General features: G+C 46.1%; 1 protein-coding gene across 18 annotated transcripts in view; it reads right to left on the reverse strand.

Moving 5' to 3' along the window:
- IRF2 (interferon regulatory factor 2) overlaps window positions 1-21,822 on the reverse strand; it is an 87,081-nt gene that overhangs the window by 17,056 nt on the left and 48,203 nt on the right. For all 18 annotated transcript variants that reach the window (XM_063637745.1, XM_063637742.1, XM_063637740.1 and 15 more), the window contains 4 exons: window positions 14,500-14,599; window positions 13,557-13,733; window positions 13,192-13,238; window positions 2,999-3,116 (listed from right to left, as the gene is read on the reverse strand). In XM_063637745.1, coding sequence (XP_063493815.1) covers window positions 2,999-3,116; window positions 13,192-13,238; window positions 13,557-13,733; window positions 14,500-14,572 — 415 coding nt within the window. In that variant the 5' untranslated portion in view covers window positions 14,573-14,599. The remainder of the gene's footprint in view (window positions 1-2,998; window positions 3,117-13,191; window positions 13,239-13,556; window positions 13,734-14,499; window positions 14,600-21,822) is intronic.

Consider the following 21,822-nt stretch of genomic DNA (forward strand, 5'->3'; position numbering starts at 1 on the left):
GGAGGTGGAGGTTGCAGTGAGCCGAGATGGCACCACTGCGCTCCAGCCTGGGTGACAGAGGGAGACTGCCTCAAAAAAAAAAAAAAAAAAAAAAAAAAAAAGATACAAAGTAGCTCTGGGTGAATCTTTAGATGGAGGGCACCACCTCTTAGGAGATCACCCATGCTGTCAGCCGTGCCCATGCCTTCTTCCTGGAAGCTGAGTTGTCACCCCTTAGGAGAAGGGGCCTGAGACAAGACATTTGATTTTATCCACACCCCTAGAACGCTCTTAGCAAGATGAAACTCCATAAGAGATGTGAACCCTTACATCGCAATATGCCCAGACACAGAACCCATAACAACATACTTTATTCTTGGCTGTATTGGACCTGGAGCGCCTGGGCACTGAGGTGAGACTGTGGGGCCACTCCTCAGTCACCAGGTGCCAACCGAGAGACCTGGGCAGTGGAGTTTTGCTGCTGTGTTTTCAGCCTTAAGAAGTTTTTATTTACTCAAGAAAGCCGTCATCTTTTTTGAGGCTATGTATTATTTTCTCCTTCCCTCTCTCCCTGGCTGCTGCTACCTCGTTTATAATTAACTGTCAGCTCCTCCTGTCTTCCCTCACCGTCCTTCTCAAGTCCATCCCCTTGTTTCTGACACTGTGTGTGGGCCTGCCTTGGCTGTCACCTGGGCTCTGCTTCCATTCTGCTCCCCATTTATTCTCACAAAATAAAGAATGCCAGTGCATCATGTCACCACTGCCCCCAAGAGAAGGAGTTGAGTGCCCCCAGGTCCCCGGGGTCTGGCATGACCTAGGCCCTGCCCACCGCTTTCATACCTGTCTGAACTTGAATTACTCTGAACAAGTTACGCTCCCTGTGGCTGCTCATAGAGACAGTGGGGTTGGTGGTGGGTCTCCTTATGGTGGAGCAGCTGCAAAGACTTTGTCCACAGGGCACAGTGAGGGGTGGACATGTGGCAGTTCCAGCAGGAGCCGTAGCTCCAGCCCAACACGTCTCATCCACGCTTCTGCTCCCAGATCGTTGACCCTTGAGACACTGGTTACCTCTACCGTTTTGTTTTGTTTTTGTTTTTGTTTTTTGAGACCGAGTTTCACTCTGTTGCCCAGGCTGGAGTGCCGTGGTGCAATCTCGGCTCACTGCAACCTCCACCTCCTGGGTTCAAGCGATTCTCCTGCCTCAGCCTCCTGAGTAGCTGGGATTACAGGGATGCGCCACCATGCCTGGGTAATTTTTTTTGTATTTTTAGTAGAGACAGGGTTTCACCATGTTGGCCAGGATGGTCTTGATCTGCTGACCTCGTGATCCACCCGCCTTGGCCCCCCAAAGTGCTGGGATTACAGGCATGAGCCACCACGCTCAGCCCCAGAGCTACTTTTTATCTTATAAATAGAATTTCTATCTGAAGCACAATAAAATATGGCAAAAAGAAGGGGAAACGAAGGATACGGGAAGAGATGAACACCCAGGGTTCCACAGCCTTGTGTCACCTCTGGCCATCCTAAAAACACAGCAAGTGCTGCGGCCAGAGTCTGCCAACCTTGAGTTCAACTGGAAGGCCCTCGTGGGGACCCTAACACTGGTCAGTAAGTGTGAATCTGCTCTCCTGAGCCTTCAGGAGCCCATGTTGACACTTGGGTTTGCAGGCTTGCCTTAAAAGGCTGCTTGAGTTTCACCATAGATAAAAACAGGCAAATTTGGAAACAATTACCAAAAAAAGAATATCCTACAGGGGGCACTTTGGGCAGCCAAAATTAAGACAAAAATCCCAACTCCATGACTTCCTAATTGCCATATGTCTGGTCACTACAGACTGCTCTATTTATTCCAGAGTAATGAATAGACTCTCTGGTTTCATAGCAATCTTTGCTTTGTTAAAGGGTGGGGCTGTGTTTTATCAAGAAATACAACAGGGTTATACAGCACTGCAGAGGCCGGTCAGACAGAATGTCCACACCTGCAAACTTTTTACACTGCCCGGGAGATGGTTTCAATACAAAAAAAAGCACTGCTGACCTCGGCAAGAGGCCAGCGGAGGCCTGTCAGGACAATTCAGCATGCTGCTGGCTTCTTCCGTTTCCTAAAAACAGAAGTCACCACACACACAACAAAAATTCAATGCTAAAAGAAAGTAAAAATAAAAAGGAGTTTTTTCTTCTCCTTCCCCTTAAAGGGAAAGCAGGCTGAGGTCTTTTGGGCACTACACCTGTGCATCTGGCCATACAGGACAGGAGGAACAAGGGAAGACACATGTTCATCGTGAAGAGCCTGCCCTCCTCGGGGGTGGGCACAGCCAGCCACATCTGGAAGTTATTCGACTGTTACGAAGGAGGGAAAACACTGCTCCTCTGAGATCTTCGATCTCAATTTGGTGCCTTGGTTTTTCTCTCTCCTTTCTTTTCCTTTGCAGTATTTACCACACATGGTAACACTGCAGTTATCTGGGGGTGTCTTTGTTTACTATCTGTGTCCCTCCATGAAAAAAGAAATTGGGCCTCCTCCATCTATTTCCTGCTCCTAGTACCGAGTCTGATATACAGAAGGTGCTCAAAAATATCTGCTGAATCAGGGTGGGCCCTTTGGCAACATGTCTCTGTGCCTCAGTTTCTCTGTCTGCCAGGAAGCAGTTGCTGAGAGGACTCGCGAGGACCATCTTCCCTCTCCTTGGTTCCCCAGTTCAATAAATACTCTTTTGTCCACGTGGAACAAATAGTGGAAGACTGGGATCGCTAGCCACGAGCCGCTGGGAAGCAAACATTTCTCCTGGGAGGTCACCCCAGCCTTCTTCCACGGAGGCTGACCCATCTAAGTTCCTTTATCTGATCCTCAAAAGCCTTCGTTTCTCAGCCTTGAAATCTGGGGGCTGGAACTTGCATTCTGAGATGATTCCAAGACCTCCTCCCACTGACTATGTTATTCGAAGTTCACTGTTTTACAAATTTTAGGCCCCAGGGGGCTGCTGGTATGTATAAAAAATGAGACGTCAAAACAGTTTACCTATGATGTTCACCGTACTATCCACTTCATTTTTTATAGTTGAAGTCAGGACCGCATACTCAGGAGAAAGATCACTTACTCCATTACTAAGCCCCAGAGATGACTCAACTGGTTCTTGCTAGGAAGAAGAAAAGAAAAAAGAATTGAGAACACTTCCTTTCCCCTCCCTTCTCTTAGCTGAAATTCTACCCTCTGCCTACTTGCTTTAATGCGTGGGTCATTCATGCTCAGCTGCCGAATACACTCATTCCCTGCTTCTTTAAACTGGCATGTTTTAAAGCACATTTCTGCCCAGGGTACACGGCTGGATATTCAGCTCCTTCCATTTTCCTTCAAGGAAACGGTACCGGCCCATCTGGCTTGCCTTTAGGAAATGCTTCCACCTGCAGACAATAGCTTTGGGGCTACACAGAGCTGCATCACTGTCTCTGTAAAAGGCTGCACTGCGTGGATTCCACACTCTTCCTCCTCTGAGGGGTGCTCAAAAGAATCAATGCCCGGCTTTCTCCTAAGGGAGGAATCATGCTACCTCTTTCATAATTATTTCTTAGGAAAAGCTCTGCCTCAGTGACTGGCCCAGGAACAGGAGCCCAGAGGAAGTTGTAGACGAATTCTCTGCAGATAAGTTTTGCCATGGCCTCTGGCCACCTGAGGCCCTGCACTGGATGGCTGGCTGATCACGAGGGCCATACCCTGGCCTGAGTCCAGCCAGGCAACCCCACACCATGGGCTTTACATAAATGCCCTTCAGGTGGCTGAATATCTCATCCAGCCCAAGAATTCTGCACGTACACACTAATGAAATAATGAGAACAAATTCCTTTCCCTTATTGGAGCTCTAAATGTGCGCTTTTTTTCAAGTGCACCAGAACCCTCCATTCCCTTGTGCTAAACAGCTCTGCAAAAGCCAGCCCTGAGGTGCCTGTGGACGTTCAGCTCTCAAGGTGAGCTTGCATCTGCTGCTATGATAGCAATCAAGTCAGACAAAAGCCATACAGGACAACGCCCAAGGAATCCCAAGCGGAAGAGGGTGGAGAGCAGAAGGAACACAGGACTGGAAGCAGAGGATCATGCAAGTAGATGTGACTGCGCTTGGAAAAGTCAACAGTGGTCGGCTCTGAAACATGGTGGGTGCTCTCATCAGCTTATTTATACACTACTTGGAATCAATCCCCCCAAAATCCTCAAAAAGTCACTAACGGAAGGAGGGGAAATAACCTCCTCCTTCATAATCCCACCTGGCAAACTCCCACCTTAATAACATGACTTCAAAGGCATCGCTCCACTGTATAGCTCGGTTTTTAAATAAACCATACACTGCCTGGTTTACCAGATGTCCCAAAGGTCCAACATAAGGGCAGGCCCAGAATATCCATCCCTACCAGGCATGATTTTTACTCCTTTCTCCCCCAGCATCTTGCACCCTTCTCTCTTACAAGTTCTAAATAAGAAATCTGCCCTTTCTTGGGCCAAGCACGGTGGCTCACCCTGGAATCTCAGCACTTTGGGAGGCTGAGGCTGGAGGATCGTTTCAGCCCAGGAGTTCGAGACTGGCCTGGGCAACATAGCAAGACCCTGTCTCTACAAAAAATGAAAGCATTAGCCGGGTGTGATGGTGCATGCCTCCTGTCCTGGACACTTGGGAGGCTGTGGTGTTGGGAGGATCTCTTGAGCCCAGGAGTTCGAGGATGCAATGAGCTATGATCATGTCACTGCACTCCAGCCTGGGTGACAGAGTGAGAGCCTGATTCTTAAAGAAAAAAAAGTCTGCCCTTTCTGAAAAAAACAAAAAAACAAACAAAAAAAAAACCACTTGCCTGTGACCTGGGTGAGTCAGCAGGTTTTCCCTTCCTTCACAACCAAACTTCCGACCCGCTGTCTGCCTTTCTGGACTTCGCCTCTCCACCTGGGCCCCCATTAGTTCCTGCAGTCTCGCTTCCTCTCCACCTGCAGAATTAAGCTCCCAGAAGGGTCTTGAGAGCTCAGGCTTTGGAATCAGAAGGGCCTGGAGCAAAGCCTGGCACCTCCACTCCTCACTAGTTGCGGCTCCTTATTTAACCTTTGTAAGCCACCCTAGGGCACCGCGGACAGTTGTAAACTGGGGACAATAATAGGACCCATGTCATAGGGATAAGGTGAAGATTAAATGAGCTAACTACGTACATGGCACTTATTAGTTAAATATGTACTCACCATTACCAAAGGTCACCATCAAAACTCTGCTCTCCCAAATCCAATGGCTTTTTCTCAAATCCCTTCCCCCAGACCCATATTCTGACCCCTGATGGACCACGTTGTCCCTCCATGGCGGCCTGAACTGTCTGACACTGCTGCAATTCTCCACCTCTCTGACAGCAGCCTCTTTTCTCAATGGCATCCTCAATGACCCGTGGTCAGTTTCCCCACCCCGAGTCATGCCCCACCTTTCACTATTCCACCTCCATTTCTTCAACTCCCTCAAAAAGAACTAAGTGCAGACCTCTGAAGAAGCTACGAGAGAACTGCTCATTTGTATGGGCTTCCTTTGCTGTCTGACCTTATTTTTTTAGTCATTCTGTTTCTAGGTTTCTTATAAAAGTAATGAGGCAGTCAGGCTTGCCTATATTTAAAAAGCTAAATTAATTCTGATTTCTCCATTGAAGACCTCTAAGTGTTACACATGATCTACAGTTTAATTAGTGACAAGTGATACTTTTATTACTTGAGAAAACAATGACTCAGAGACTAAATTAATTTTCCAAGATCACGCTACTTTTAGCCTGCGGAGACACCGGAACTGAACTCTGTCTTTGGTCACGAAATATGGTTCAATTCCAGGAGCTTTCTGTCTTAAGAAGCCCTTGTATCCTGCCCTAATTCCAGTGGAGACTGAGACACTCTTTTGAACACTGTTCTACTCTCTCCATACTTTTTTTTTTTTTTTTTTGAGATGGGGTGTCACACTGTCACCCGGGCTGGAGTGCAATGGCATGATCTTGGCTCACTGCAACCTCCCCCTCCCGGGTTCAAGAGATTCTCCTGCCTCAGCCTCCCAAGTAATGGGATTATAGGTGCCTGCCACTATGCCTGGCTAATTTTTTGTATTTTAAGTAGAGACGGGGTTTTACCCTGTTGGCCAGGCTGGTCTTGAACTCCCGACCTCAGGTGATCTGCCCACCTCAGCCTCCCAAAGTGCTGGGATTATAGGCATGAGCCACTGTGCCCGGCCTTCTACTCTCTCCATTCTTACCCTGTATCCTGCACTGACCACTTCTATAATGGCATCATATATTCCACCGACGGGGGCTGGGAGAGACTATTCCAAACACTGTTACTCCCCTCACCCCACTTCAAAAGAAACCCCGTCATTTCAAAGCCATCAGTGCCAATCATCTCACTGACACTGTCACTCTGGACAGACAGTACAGTCAATGGCACAGTAAAACGGAGCCAGCACCTCTCGAAACACCTCCATCCAGGGTACAGAACAAGCCCAAGAGAGAAGGATCTTCACTAAACTGGGTCAAAATTTTTGAAATGATTAGAAGTAGGAATATCTAGATCTAAGCTATATTAAAAATCCAAATATCTCAAATGAAGAAAAGGGGTATGGAGTTCTCTACGTAAAATGAACACAGAGATCCTGCAGGCCCTGACACTCTTCACCCGAAGCCTTTCCTGGACGCCCAATTCCCCACTCCTGCCCTGGCTCAACTGCCTCCTGCTTTGCTGCACCGTAACCTGGCCCGGTTAATCCTGGCCAGGATTCACATCTCCTCTTTCTGCTCCCTTTCTCACTTTAGATAGAGGCTCTTCTGTAAATCAAGTAACCCATAGCTTTCTTGGCTTTTAATTTTCTCCCCTTGCTCCAAAGATAATCAAAGAAAAAAACACTCTGCTTGGGTCCAGACTCCTCCACGGTGCGTGAACGCCGCCAAACACTGATGCTCAAGAACCTTTGCTCTAATTACAGAATCCAAGGTTTGGTCTCTGGTTTAAGGGATTTTAAGCAAAAGCAAACTGGCACAAGACAGAGTTCAGGGACAGGAGCATGCTTCTTTAGACCTGTAAAATAATACTTTAGCTGGTCTTGAAGCTACACTTGCTGAATGGGCTTGGGGACGGACCAGAGTTAGAGGACAGCAGAGGGACTCCCCTCTGTTCTGAGCCCATGCTGTCAACACCGTGCTAATGCCCCTTGTCCCTGAAGCCCGGTTTAATGGGCCTCCAGCCCACCTCCCACCTTCCAAAATGCTCTAATTCATCTGTGCAAAGCCAATCTCTTTGAAGCGAGATTTAAGGACATCAAATTTCAGGGCATCTCTAGGTCTCTGCTAACAGAATGTGTAGGCTGACAGCTGGACTTCACAAGTGGGTCAGGGAACTGGACCTTGGCGAGTGCACACACCCAGCACAGAGGCGCAATGCCACTGAGAACAGAAGCTCTCGTAAGACAGGCTGGGGCCTCCTGCCCGGTCCCAGAACCACCTTCCTTCCGCTCCTTGCTTGGGATGAGGCCACTGTCATTCTCTTCCTCCCTTCTCTCACTGCAGCTTCCCTCTTGACTTCTTCCCTTAGCTCACTTTTCTCTGCCTCTTCTCCACGGGCCTTTGTCTGCATCTCTTAGAGAAGGCATCAGTTTCCAAAGCCACCAATGCTATTCTCAGGTAAATGACCACACATCTGCCCGCTGGGCACTCACTCGAGTGCTATGCCCTCCAACTTGCTAGCTGGCATTCACCTTCAGGGCTCTCTTCAAAGGCAGCACGTCCAAAGTGAAACACCCTCTCCACAAAACGACCTCCATTCCCAACACTCCTTTCTGAAGGTGCAAAACACCGGGGACTCCTCTTTAGGCCGCTCTTATCTGCATCCTCCGTATCCTCTTCCACTTTCTGGAGAAACGTCTCCTCCCTCCATGCCAGTGGCACCAGCTACCGCCTTTCCACAGCAGTCTCTCCTGCCTCCCACTCCTTCCCATCCCGGTGAGAAAGGCCTCCTTTACATATCAACTCCCTCCTGCTCTAAGTGTGCTCCAAGGAGTTCTTTTTTTTTTTTGAGACGGAGTCTCGCTCTGTCGCCCAGGCTGGAGTGCAGTGGCGTGATCTCAGCTCACTGCAAGCTGCGCCCCCCCGGGGTTCACGCCATTCTCCTGCCTCAGCCTCCCGCGTAGCTGGGACTACAGGCGCCCGCCACCACGCCCGGCTAATTTTTTGTATTTTTAGTAGAGACGGGGTTTCACCGTGTTAGCCAGGATGGTCTCGATCTCCTGACCTCGTGATCCGCCCGCCTTGGCCTCCCAAAGTGCTGGGATTACAGGCGTGAGCCACCGCGCCTGGCCAAAGGAGTTCAACTTTGTCTCATTCGGTAAAACTGTCCCTCAAGCTCTTTAGACTGGGTTCGGAGCTCCCGTTCTGAGCCACCACATGGGAAGGGAGGATTCCGGGCAGGCAGAATAAGCCTGATAACCTGCTTCACCCAGGGCACCTCTCATCTTATCTGTTTTTCAAGTGAGTTGCTGGCGTGTGTTTTCATTTGATTAAAGTTTGAAAACTGAAGACCTCTTCCAACTAGTGAAGGGATCACTCCAGTAGCAGCCCTGCCAGGGAGTGTGCCGTGTGTTAATCCAGCTCATGTCACTGTTAGAGCCAACAGCTCTATGAGAAAGAGCAGCCGAACCCCTATCTGCTTTTCTATAACTTCTACCCATAGGTCTGTGCTCAGAACGAATACAGACCAGGCCTAATCTTTTCCAAGCGGCTTTGGCAGCCCTTCCCAATTCTGTCTCCTTCATAACACTAACACTTTGATCTGGAAGCACTTTACAGTTTCAAGGCGCGTACGTTTCAGCTGCAGAAAACCCTCCGAAGCAGGAAGTACCCATTTCTATTCGCCCCACCTACATGCCTATATTTCCCATTGTCCCCTCACACAAACTCCTGCCCTAATTAAGCCAGTTTCCTGTCTCATCCAGGAAAGACAAACCAACTCTAATCTCCAGGCCTTCATTCCTGATGCCCCTAGTGCTGGGGAAGCACCAGTTTGACCCTGTCCACCCCTCAAGGCCTGGCTTAGGCCCCAAAGACTACGAGGCACCCGGTGGACAAACTTGGACTCAGATCTCAGCTATGTAAAGCAATGCAGCCTTGGGAAAATGAATCAGCTTCTCTGTGCATCCATTTCCTAAATGTATAAAAGGGAAATGACCTGCCCATCACAGGGAGAACTCAGTGAGACAATAATCATAGCTGGGAACTTGGAATCAGCTCAAAAATATCAAGTAGCACCCTCTGCTTTAACTACTTCTATTCTTATTATTCTTGGACTTGTCTGAAGTCCCACAGAGCAAACTGTTCCATGATATCTTCTGAAACATATACATGCACTGATGATGTAGAATCCAGGATTTCTCACTATTGTTTTGCTTTCTTTTTTGAGGTGGAGAAGGGGTCCGGCTCTGTTGCCCAGGCTGGAGTGCAGTGGTGCAATCATGGCTCACTGCAGCCTCGAACTCCTGGGCTCAAGCCATCCTCCTACACCTCGGCCTCCTGAGTAGCAGGGACAGGTATGTACCACTGTACCCAGCTGTTTTTCTTGTTCTTATTTCCTTAGATATCCAGTTACTGCCGCACAGGTGGGGCTTACCTCAAGGAAAACGTGGCTCACTGAGTTTGTAGGGATACGCTCACAAAGCGAAATGTCAGAGGATGCCGAGGCCGCTTCTGCACCTACCACATGGCCAATGGGCCTTGGGTCTTCCAGTCTCGGGGAGACTATTTGTTGGGGGACATATAGCATGGAGATCAATCATGAGTAACCCCAAGAAAATTCTAACACTTGGCCTACGTGTTGTAAACATTGTTTACTAATTAAAACTTCAACTTGAAGATTGGGAAAAGCTTGCTTCAACAGCAAATTTTCATACCTAGTTACCATATGAAAGACAAATTTCCTCAGTAGAAGAAACCTACCTAGTGTATCCAGTTACATATTTGGACAGACTAAGCAGGTTTAGTGTATTTGCAGAGGATATATTAACTCAGTGCTTGGGTGTTTTGACATACAATTAAAAAGTAATATATTAATAGCTAGTAATTGTCCCCTGACTTTCCAATTCCAGACGCCCTGGGGAGTTCACTTTTCAAACACTCTACAGAGACACTGAGTCCACACAATGGCTTGAACAGCCAGGAAGCACAGAACTCGAGAAGCCCACTGGCCTCTTCTGAGCTTCCCCGCTACACTGTAAAGCACAATGCAAGTAGATCTAAATTCAAAAGTTAGGCTGTGTTTAGGCCTAATGAATCACCTGCCTTCTGCTGAAGGAATCAGGTCCTTTCAAGAAAAAAGTTTCAGGTATGAATCATATCTTCATGGCACAAGGATTTCATAAAACACACTTGGCTAAGGTGGCTCTTGACCCACACGGCTGCACCTAAGGGGATCTCTCACTTACTTCCCTGGGCCAGGATGGTCAAGCCCACCCAGGACTGTGCCTTCCACAACTTGCTCATTTTAGGGCCATGTGAAGACACCACCAGTGCCGATGTGGCCGTAGAGATTCCGGACAAATGGGACCACCACATGGCATGAACTACTAAGATGTACATTTCCTCGCATTGCCACATCCCTGAAAGAGGACATGCCTTTCAATTCATTACGTGTCATGGTTTCATTGGAAGCAGTTTTTCTAAGAGATACATAAAATAACAGTGCATCTTAGCATCACTGGCATCTGGCGTTGAGTGGAATACAGTGGATACATGTGAGCAAAGTGTGCTGAAAAGGCAACATCTGTTACTCCATTCTTATTTCTCCATTAACTGAGATTATGAAATTAAATCTGCATCCTAATGGAAAACCCCTCACTCCCACCCCACATATCCTACTTATTTATACATCTATTTAGTCAACAAATGCCGATGCATCTATTCAGTTATCAAATACGTATTAGTGATCTGTTCTGGACCAGGCACTGAGCTAGATAATGGGAAAATAGTAGTAAATACGATTCAGTCACACTTGAAATTGTAGCAAATTCTCACACATTTGTGAGAAAGCTATACTTTTCTGACTAAATAACATGAATCAAAATGTAGGCCTTAAAAATACAAACTCGGCCAGGCTCACGCTTGTAATTCCAACATTTTGGGAAGCCGAGGCAAGAGGATTACTTGAGGCCAGGAGTTTGAGACCAGCCTGGGCAACAGAATGAGACCTCACCTGTATAAAAAAATTTTTTTTTAATTATCCATGCTTGGTGGCACACACCTGTAGACCCAACTACTAGAGGGAGGCTGAGGCGGGAGGATCACCTGAGCCCAGGCGGTTGGGGCTGCAGTGAGCCATGATCACGTCACTGCACTCCAGCCTGGGTGACAGAGTAAGACCTTGTCTCAAAAAAAAAAAAAAAAAAAAAAAAACTGTGAGAAATGATATGGCTAATAACTTGGTTTGTTTGATTGTAAAAGAAAAAAAATGTTTTAAGAGGTGATATAGGAGAAACATACATACTTAAAAGACATTCAAAAATCACATGTGGATTTTCTATGGGTCTTAATTTAAGTAAACAAACTACATGAATGTTACAACACGTATGAAACAACTGAAACTCTGACCACTGGCTGGATATTCACTGATATTGAGAAATTACTGTGAACTTTTTCAGGTACAGTAATGACATCACGGTATTTTTACAGAGCACTTGTCTTTTAAATATATATACTGAACTATTATGGAAGAAATGCTATGAGGTTTGGAATTTGCTTCACACATTAAGCTGAACTATAAAAAATTGTTTTGGGGCCAAGCGCCGTGGCTCACGCCTGTATTCCCAGCACTTTGGGAGGCTGAGGTGGGTGAATCACTTAAGGTCAAGAGTTCAAGACCAGCCTGTCCAACATGGTGAAACCCCCATCTCTACTAAAAATACAAAAATTAGCTGGGCATGGTGGCACGTGTTTGTAGTCCCAGCTACTTGGGAGGCTGAGGCAGGAGAATCACTTGAACCCAGAAGGCAGAGGTTGCAATGAGCCAAGATTGTGCCATTGCACTCCAGCCTGTGCCAACAGAGCAAAACTCCATCCCAATTTAAAAAATAAATAAATGAATAAATAATTTACTTTTATAAGTCAAAAATGGTTGAAGGGCTGCAATTTCATGTTAGAAGTCAGGAAATGGGAGGGGCTGTTGATGAAGCAAAACTGGCCAGGAGCTGATTAAGGTTAAAATTCATCTGAATGATGGCCTATGGGGTAAATTTTACTCATTTGTCTCCTTCCTATGTGCATAAAATCTTTCCACAATGAAAAATTAAAACAAAATTAGGCCTTTAATACAGTACAATATTTAAATTTAGTTAAAAATAAAAACTAGTGAAAGTGAAACTGAAAGCATCACTGCAAAAACACCCTCCGCCTAAATTTCTTCATCTGCAAAGGGAGGGCCAGCGAGCTCGACAATGTCTCCGAGATCCTGGGTCTGTGACCGCAGTGTCTGCTCTCTGCTCAGCAACTGAAGCTTGTCCCCAGTTTTGCGGGGCATATTCGGCTCTTCTCTTACTATTTAACGAGGGCCATCTAATCTATGCACAAAGATCCTCAGACTGCAGGGGAGTTCAGACTCCACAGCCTACTGAGAAGCTGACACACACACACACATCCCATGGAAGACCCTTGTGGGGTGTGAGAGATGATTCTACGGTGGACAGAAGGCAGCCACTGAGAGCCGTGCTGATAGAGTGCTGACGGTGACCACTGGGTCCCCCACCGAAGGGCCTGTGACGGAATGTCTGTAACATACAGTTCATACATTTATAGAGGTCTATAATATTTAATACATATTAAAGTATATTTAATAGCCTGAAAATACACTGAATAGTATGAGACTTAAGCTGTTGTGGAGCTTAGCTGGCACAAAATGACCGCTGGCAACGGCTGTGGTGGCCAGATGGAGGCCTCAGCCTGCCGAGCACAGTGAGAATCTGTGACTTCATTCATAAATTTCCCAGAGAAACGAGATGAGGTAGGGCCCTGTGTACCTACGTCTGCAAGTGGATACATGCTGAAGAGCAAACATGTAAAGCACAGAAGACACAAGCAAAGGAAGAAAGATGACACAGTCCACAGAGGCCCTGTGACTCGTCTTTACAAAGCAGAATATGAGTCATTAATAGGATCCAACTTTGGCTTTCTCTCTGAATCACCCAAGATTACCTTGATGTGCTTAACTTTGTCTTCTTTTTCTGTCTTTGGTTTCTTTCCTGTGGCAACAAAAATGTAGTTTTGGATTAATTCATGAAGGGCCTCCAGAGAAACATTCCCCTCACATTAAATTCTTTCTGAAACTCTCAATGAACCTGTTGCTTTAATCTGTACACAGTCAAAATTCCACATGTATCTTTTACTGCCTTTGGTGAATTGAAAGTCTTGTTTCCAAGCCAGGTAGAGGCAGAATGATCCCCTACAGCATGGACAGGCTATTCTACCTGGGAAGTGACTGCAGATGTAGAGATGAAGAGATCACGAAGGCACGATGACACAAATTGAGTGATCTTATTTTACTCTGTAAATGCCTTTACCTTTCTTAGAAGGCCGCTCCGACAGGGGCAGCATTCGGTAGACCCTGAAGGCGTTGTTTCCTTTCTTTATGCTTTTATCCTTGACTTCTTCAATATCAGGCAAGGAATTCATGGCGCATCTGAAATTCGCCTTCCATGTTTTGGGATCAGGTTTATCTACTCCTGGTTGATGCTTTCCTAACAAAATAGACAAAGATTAAGAACAAGAGAGAAAACATTAGATACAGAGGAAGAAATTTCTGGAAACACAGTATTGCTGGCCAGGCAATATAAGGAAACCTTTTCACTCCAGGCTATACCTCCAGTGACCAATCGTCCTGGTGTGCCTGGGGGTGAGAAGGTTCTTGGGATGTGGGAATTCTGCTTTTAAAACCTGAACAGTTCCAGGCAAACTGGGACAAGCTGGTCACCCTGGTTCTACTGAACAGCTTGAGGAAACTATAAATGCTGGAAGAATGGAGCATCAGCGTAAGAAAAATACAGAAGACTGACAGGCTACAAAGTCAACAGGCAGAGGGAACCTGAGTGCCTCTTTTTCATCTGATGCGCCAACAAAGTCCATTCCTGTAAATAGCTCCCTACGTAAAGGTTGTAATAAATACATGTATTTCTGACTACCTTTTGGGGGGAGATAAGTTTGATCAAAGTTTATAGCATCAGAATAACTGAGTTTCTATTCCCCTGGTAACACCTAGGGAACTTCTTAGAATACCACATTTATAGGAAATTGAAGGACTAAGAGTCTATAGGATGAGAGGAGCGTTACTTCTGAGGGCTGTAGTTTGTACCCCATGTGTCCTGGATGTGCCTAGGGACAAGTCACAGGTTTTTCAGAGCCATCTTCATGAGGTCATAAGCCAGGATATTTTATGTGTAATGAGAACAAAACTAAGCAAGAGTGCCGAGTGCCTTCCTCTATAAACGCCACGGGGAGTTTTAGTACCTGTATGGATTGCCCAGTTTCTAAAGAGTGGTGCGTCTTTTTCCACATCCCACCCATGTCTAGCCGCATGCATCCAGGGGATCTGAAAAATCTTCTTTTCCTGAAAAAAAAAAAAAACAGAGGTAAAGAAGAACTGCAGTCACGGGTTTTGGCCCACCATTGCAAAAGGTTGTGAAGGTCTAGCCAGCAAGATTCCCCAGCAAGCATCACTGAATGTGTTGACTGTTGACAAGAAAATCTACTGTAAACCAAACCCACTTCCCCCACTGGATCCCACATCTTGATCGCCTACCCCAAGTGACAGTCGGTCTCGTGAAGTCTTGCAGAGCAGGAATGTTTTCCAAGGTCAAAGGTGATGATTTGGGATATGCCAGTGTGTTCCATTATTTGTGCCTCTTTTCTATTTTTCAATATATTTTTCTGGAGACAGAGTCTCGCTCTGTTGCCCAGGCTGCAGCGTAGTGGCGTGATATCGGCTCACTACAACCTCCATCTCCCGGCTTCAAGAGATCCTCCCACCTCAGCCTCCTGAGTAGCTGGGATTACTGGCATGTGCCACCACGCTTGGCCAAGTTTGGTAATTTTGGTAGAGACAGGGTTTTGCCACGCTGGCCAGGCTGGTCTCGAACTCCTGACCTCAAGTGATCCGCCCGCCTCAGGCCTCCAAACTGCTGGGATTACAGGTGTGAGCCACCACATTGGGCCCTGTGCCTCTTTTTTTATAAAACCACAGAAAAATGGCCACCTACTGAAACTTCTAATGCTTACTCTTATAATTTATTCTCATCGTTTGGTAAATAGTAACTCCAGCTATCTTAGGTAAATTAAAAATTAGACAACTTTCCGAAACCCTTGATGCTACTAAAGAAAAGTCGGGTACATCTGAGGCCACTATCACAGAAACCAAATATCTCCATTTGCTTCTGCATCCAACAGAAATAGAAAGTAATGTTCGAATCCCTGTGGGTCTACTGCCTGCAGGAAATAGCAAGAAGTGCAAACAAAGAGGTAGAGGTTATGAAATGACACATTTTCTGGAGAAAGATCCCTCAATACAATCCTTATATCAGATTATCTCTACATCTCTCTCAATGTTGAGGTTTGTAACTCAAAACCACCTCAAGCAACCCTGAAAAACACATGGTTGGAAACCTATGGCTTAGTAACAAAGCCGTACTCTTAATAAAGCTACAGATGAGGAGCCTGGCCCAAGCAGCTCTTGTGGCAGGTACTAAGGTCCTACTGGCACCGTGCATCTGACTACCCACATCCACATGGACCTCAGTTTTGTTTTCCTCCCACAGCCTACTGAGTGAGGTATATGTTACGATTTCCATTTTATAGCTGAGGAAACCGAGAAGCAGAGTTTAACTATTTAGTCAAGGAACTTGCAGGATAAGCGTCTAAGTTCAAAACCCAGGTCATGCGACTCTCTATGCTATTGCTTAATCACCCATTCATTGTCTCCCAGCTTTTAGATTTGGAAGAGTCCCTGTCCTATGACAGACCAGTCGAGACCTGGATTCTGTGGAGATTAAAGCCCAGGAAGTTGTACTCTTTCAAAGCTCTCAAGGCAGTTCTGCTAATTGCTAGGTATGTGGATCCCTGCACTAGACGCTGAGGAAGGAGAGGAAATGTCAGCAGGGAGTTTCCACCACTTTAGTCTCACACAGTGAAACGCAGAAAGGGTCCCAGCTGTCCCCAAAGAGACTCAGCGCCTCTCCACAGAACCAATCACAAAGCCAGAACGAAGACTATTTCAGAACATTGGAGAGTTTCCCAAAACCTGTTAAAAGGAAAATTCTACCATCTTCTAAAAAGTCAGTTATTAAAGGAGAACTGAAAGTGAGAGACTTTTTCATAAATTCCTCGGTGTTCATTCTGTATCATCGACAGAGAGGGCTTCAGGTTAGCCAATTTCAAAAGGACAGTGATCAGAAAGGGGCTGAGTGACATTTTATGCTTTAATGTAGATGAAAATCGACAGCAAAATCACTTAATGCCGTTTATTGATGTTCACATGAAAATGAATACAAGTGAAAATTGATTTCAGTGAAAGAGCTTTTCCTGAAGTACACGCCCAGAATCTAAAGCTTTATGCTTAAACACCGAGATTCTTAAGAATTTGCTGTTGCACTTTTCTCTAGATCAAAAGAGTTCTAGGGAGATACAATCTGAAATCTAACTTGCAAGACACAAAATTGATACAGATAAAGTAGATCTTTTTAAGCATCTGCACGCATGCATGCATACACATACACACACACACAACCAAACCTAGTCCCACAGAAACTGCAAAAGTCACGCAACTACAAAAGTGCTGACTGAACCTAGCAACATACACTATGGACCCTCTTGAAATGTGCAACAGGCCTGAGTAGACTGGAACAGTTTGGGTGTTTGTCCCCTCAAAATCTCGTGTTAAAATGTGATCGCTAGTGTTGCAGGTGGGGTCTGGTGGACGGTGTTTGGGTCATGGGGCAGGATCCCTCATGAATGGCTTGGTGTCGTTCTCGTGGTAATGAGTAAGCTCTCACTCCATTAGCTCCGGTGAGAGCTGATTATTCAAAAGAGCCTGGCGCCTGCACCCTCTCTTCCTCCCTGTCTTGCCATGTAATGCCCTTTGCCTCCTATCCTGAGGCCTTATCAGAGGCAGATGCCAAGGTCATGCTTCTTGTACAGCCTAGAACCCTGACCCAAAGAAACCTCTTTTCTTTATAAATTATCCAGCCCCAGGTAGTCCTTTGTAGCAACATGAAACAGACTAACCCACAGACATGACTCCAAAAAAAGATACACAAATAACAAACGTTGGTGAGGATGTGGAGAAACTGGAATTCTCCTACATAGTTGTGGGAATGCAAAATGGTGCAGCCACTCTGGAGAAAGTTTGGCCATTCCTCAAGAAAGTGAAACACAGAATTACCTGATGATCCAGGAATTTTACACCTGGATATATACCCAAAGAATTCTAAGCCAACGTTCAAACCAAAACACAAATGTTCATAGCAGCACTACTTACAAAAGCCAAAAGATAGAAACAACCCGAGTGTCCATCAGCTGATCAATGGGTAAACAAAATGTGGTATATCCATACAATGGAATATTATTCAGCCACAAAAAGGAATAGAGTACTGACACATGCTACCACGTGGACGAACCTTGAAAACATTATGCTGGATGAAAGAAGCCAGACACAAAAGGCCAAATATTGAATGATTCCATTTACATGAAATAGCCAGAAAAGGCGAATCCATAGAGACAGAGAGCAGATTCCTGGTTGCCACAAGCTAGCCGGGAGGGAAATGGGAATTGACTGCTTAGCGGGTACAGCATTTCCTTTTGGAGGGAAAGTTCTGGAACTGGACAGTGGTGATGGCTGCATGACATCGTGAATGTCACTTTAAAATGGTAAATATTTTTTAAACTACATGTCACCTTTAACTAGTTTTTCATATTTCAGGAAAAAAAAGAAAAGACTAATAAACTTATCAGAAATATCTTTAAAATCATATCACAGATTCTTTTTTTGAAGAAGACCATATGAAAAGGTAAGAGAAGGCAAGATTCATTTTAAAACTGAGATTCTGACCAGTAAACATTCTGGTCACAAATTGTGTGTTCCATGGGACATGACGGTGTTGCTATGTGTGTGTAGACCCCGTGACGTCAGTATGTGCCAGGTGTCTCATCCCTGAGTGACCAGTCCTGCACAGGTGGTGTGGTACATGCTGTGTATGGATAGATGCCCCGTGCCAGGGCCCACCATTTGTACGTGTGTGCAGAACTCTGCCCATCTGAAGGAAGGCAGGAGAGATGAGCGCTGCTTGACTTCAGAAAATCATCTGAGATTATCTTGAGCAACGTAGAACAAATGTTCCCTGGCTCCACATGGAAACTAGTTCTGTTATGTCCTCTGCCTCTTCTTCCCCCCAACATTTGCAAGATGTTCCAATTAGTGTGCTATTTTTGTTTGGACTCCTTACCCTGGTCAGAGATAGCCTGATGCTTACACAAACACAAGTCTACTTTCAAAGTGAAAAAAAGGGAAAGGTCTGATGATTCCCCTGCCTTAGTGCATAGATCCAGGAGGAAATAAGAACAGCAATAACCCCACCAGTGTTGGGGGTCACACGGAGCTACGAGAGAAACCAGGACCCCGGATGCGACTGCCTCCTTCCTTCCTCAAGAAATGGTCCAGGGAACCACAAGCAGGCACGTGGACAAACCCAAAACTAACCTGGTCTCAACAAGTCAATGGCAAGAAGGAAAAAAACAGAGGCCCACAGTCAGCAGAGACTTAGAGTCATAAACACCAAACACAGCCTGTGGACAGTCTTTGAATTCTGATTTGAACAAATCAACTGTAAAAAGATTATTTGGGAATACAGAAGGCATTCTTAATATGAATGGAGCAGTGATGATATTAAACAGTATTAGTTTTGTCCAATTAACAATGGTATATTGTGGATATATAAGAAAATGTCCTTATGTCTTACAATGTACACTGTCAGGGAGCTGCTTTAAAATACCACACACACACACACACAAAGATAAGGCAAAATATTCATACATCTAGATGCAGGCATATGAAAATTTGCTATCCTATTTTTTTTGTCATTAGGCTACTCAAACATGCCATGCACATTTGCAAATACCCATAACCAAAGGTAAATGGCCCCAGCCAAGGTCTCAGTCATGAGCTGGTTATAATGCACTTTTCCAAACTTCCTCACTGTTCCTTCAGAGGAATCCAAGGGACGCATTCCATTCTCACCCTCCTTCAAATTTATTAAAAGTAGGTGCTATGGTTTGAATATTTGCCCCCTATGAAACTTATACTGACATTTAATCCCCAATGTGGCACTGAGAGGTGGAGCCTTTAAGAGGTGATTGAGTCATGAGGGCCCTGCCCTCATGAATGGATTAATCCATTCAGGGATTAATGGATTAATGAGTTGTCATGGGGGTAGGATTGTGGCTTTTTAAGAGGAAGAGAGACCTGTGCTAGCACGTGAGCATGCTCGTCCCCCGTACCAGGTGATACCCTGCACTGCCTCAGGACTCTGCCGAGGGTCCCCACCAGCAAGAAGGCCCTCACCAGATGCAGCCCCTCAACCTTGGACTTCTCAGCCTCCATAACTGTAAGAAATAAGTTCCCTTTCTTTATAAATTATCCAGAGTCAGGTATTCTGTTATAAGCAACAGGGAACACACTAAGACAATAGTGGATGGAAACAAATTTAAGGCATTAATTAACCAACTCTTTCTCTCTTACTAAGAATGGAGTAGGTTGAATGGACTTTCTGAGAGCCATGTGACAACTGTCAAGCCAGTGTCCATAAATCTGATTATCTTAACAGAACAAAAACACCACCAATGTTGCTCCCCTTCAAGTCCACAACATTCATCTGTGTATTCCCAGAACAATTTCGACAGAGGGCCTCCCACTTACCAGGCACTAGGCCTGGCCCTGAGCATGCAGACACGATGAAGACAGCCAAGGCACTGGTGCATGGGGCTCCCAGCCTGGAGCACTTCACGATAAACATGAACACATCCTGAATGCCAACTGAAGCAGAAGTGAGTCCCACAGCCCCGTGGACAGTGTATTCTAAGAGTTACAACAGTCTTCAGTGGCAAAAGAGATCTTGGAATGACCTCAAACCACTCAAAATATAAACAAGGATTCCCAGGCAGAACGCTTGTGAATGGGAGAGAAGAACATTAGGCTCTCAGTTAAGTATTTATATGGACAGATGAATGCCGACAAGCCTAAGTTAGTGGAAACCTATAAAAAGATGCCCTGTGGGAGTGTAGGTATGCAGAGAAGAGATCCTGACCCCAGCTGAGGCCTGCAGTGACAGTGATGGCAGTGCCCGTGTGCACAAGCAGTGCCACGTGCCCACTCTGGCTAGGCCTCAGCAGGATGCAGCTTGACAGGGCCTTGGGGCCACAGTGCAGGCCTTGGCTTCTGTGCCAGGGAGTGCTGAGAGGCGGCACGGGCCGGCAGCCACGGGCACGCTCTTCTTCATCAGCCTGGCTCATGTCCAGCTGTAGCGGAGGAGCCCAGTGAGATGACACAGAGGTCTCCTTTCCTTCCATGCCTCGGGAAGAGAACTCTCGAGCCAAGAGCCAGATGAGCGACGCTCAGCAGGTAAGGACTGCCTGAAAGAGGCCAAGTGTTCATTTGTGCAAAGAGAAATCCATTTGCCTTCTGGTTCTGTGTCAGAAAAACATGCACAAAATAGATGGAAGAAAAGGCATCTCAACCGAGAGTCCCAGTAAGGAGCTGACCCTTAGAGGGTGCATCAATCTCCTAAGACTGTTGTGAAAAATTACACAAACTGGGTGGCTTACAGCAACAGAAACGTATTCCATCACAGTCCTGAAGGCCAGAAGTCCAAAATCAAGGTGACTGCAGGGCTCACTCTGTTTTTTGTTTGTTTGTTTGTTTTTGAGATGGAGTCTTGCTCTGTCGCCCAGGCTGGAGTGCAGTGGCACAATCTCAGCTCACTGCAAACTCCGCCACTGCAACCTCGACCTCCCAGGTTCAAGTGATTCTCATGCCTCAGCCTCCCAAGTAGCTGGGATTACAGGCACCTGCCACCATACCCAGCTAATTTTTGTGTTTTTAGTAGAGATGGAGTTTCACCATGTTGGCCAGGCTGGTCTCAAACTCCTGACCTCAGGTGATCTGCCCAACTCAGCCTCCCAAAGTACTGGGATTACAGGCATGAGCCACTGCGCCCAGCCAGGGCTCACTCCTTTCCAAGGCTCTGGAAAGGATCCTTCCTCGCCTCTTCTTGGAGTCCCTCGGCTGTGGCTGCCTATTTCCAGTCTCTGCCTCAGTCCTCACACGCCCCTCTCCTCTGTGTGTGCCTTCTCCTCTTCTGTCTCTTATAGACACTCCTCATTGGCGTTAGGGCCCACCCAGAAAATCCAGGATGATCTCATCTCAAGGTCCTTCCCTATATCTGCAAAAACCCTTTTTCCAAATGAGGTGACATCGACAGGTTCTGGGGGTTAGGATGTGGACATATCTTCTGGGGGAGCCACAGTTCCATCCACTACAGCACCAAGAAGGGACTAACGGTTAGTCTAAACCAATCACAGTGGTCAACATACCAGGCACCTGCTCAACAGGAGAGGTGTGAGACACTGTCTGTTCTCCATTGCATCCTGCCAACCAGAACTAGTGGAGGTATTTTTAAAAAAGGAAAAGCAAAAACAGACAACTTACTTCTCTTGAGAACACAGAAGCATTTGCTTTCCTCTCCCACTCCACATCAAACAGTAATGCTACCTTGTTCCTCAAAACAG

Source organism: Symphalangus syndactylus, chromosome 4, assembly GCF_028878055.3.
Source record: "Symphalangus syndactylus isolate Jambi chromosome 4, NHGRI_mSymSyn1-v2.1_pri, whole genome shotgun sequence".
NCBI classification, from domain to species: Eukaryota; Metazoa; Chordata; class Mammalia; order Primates; family Hylobatidae; genus Symphalangus; species Symphalangus syndactylus.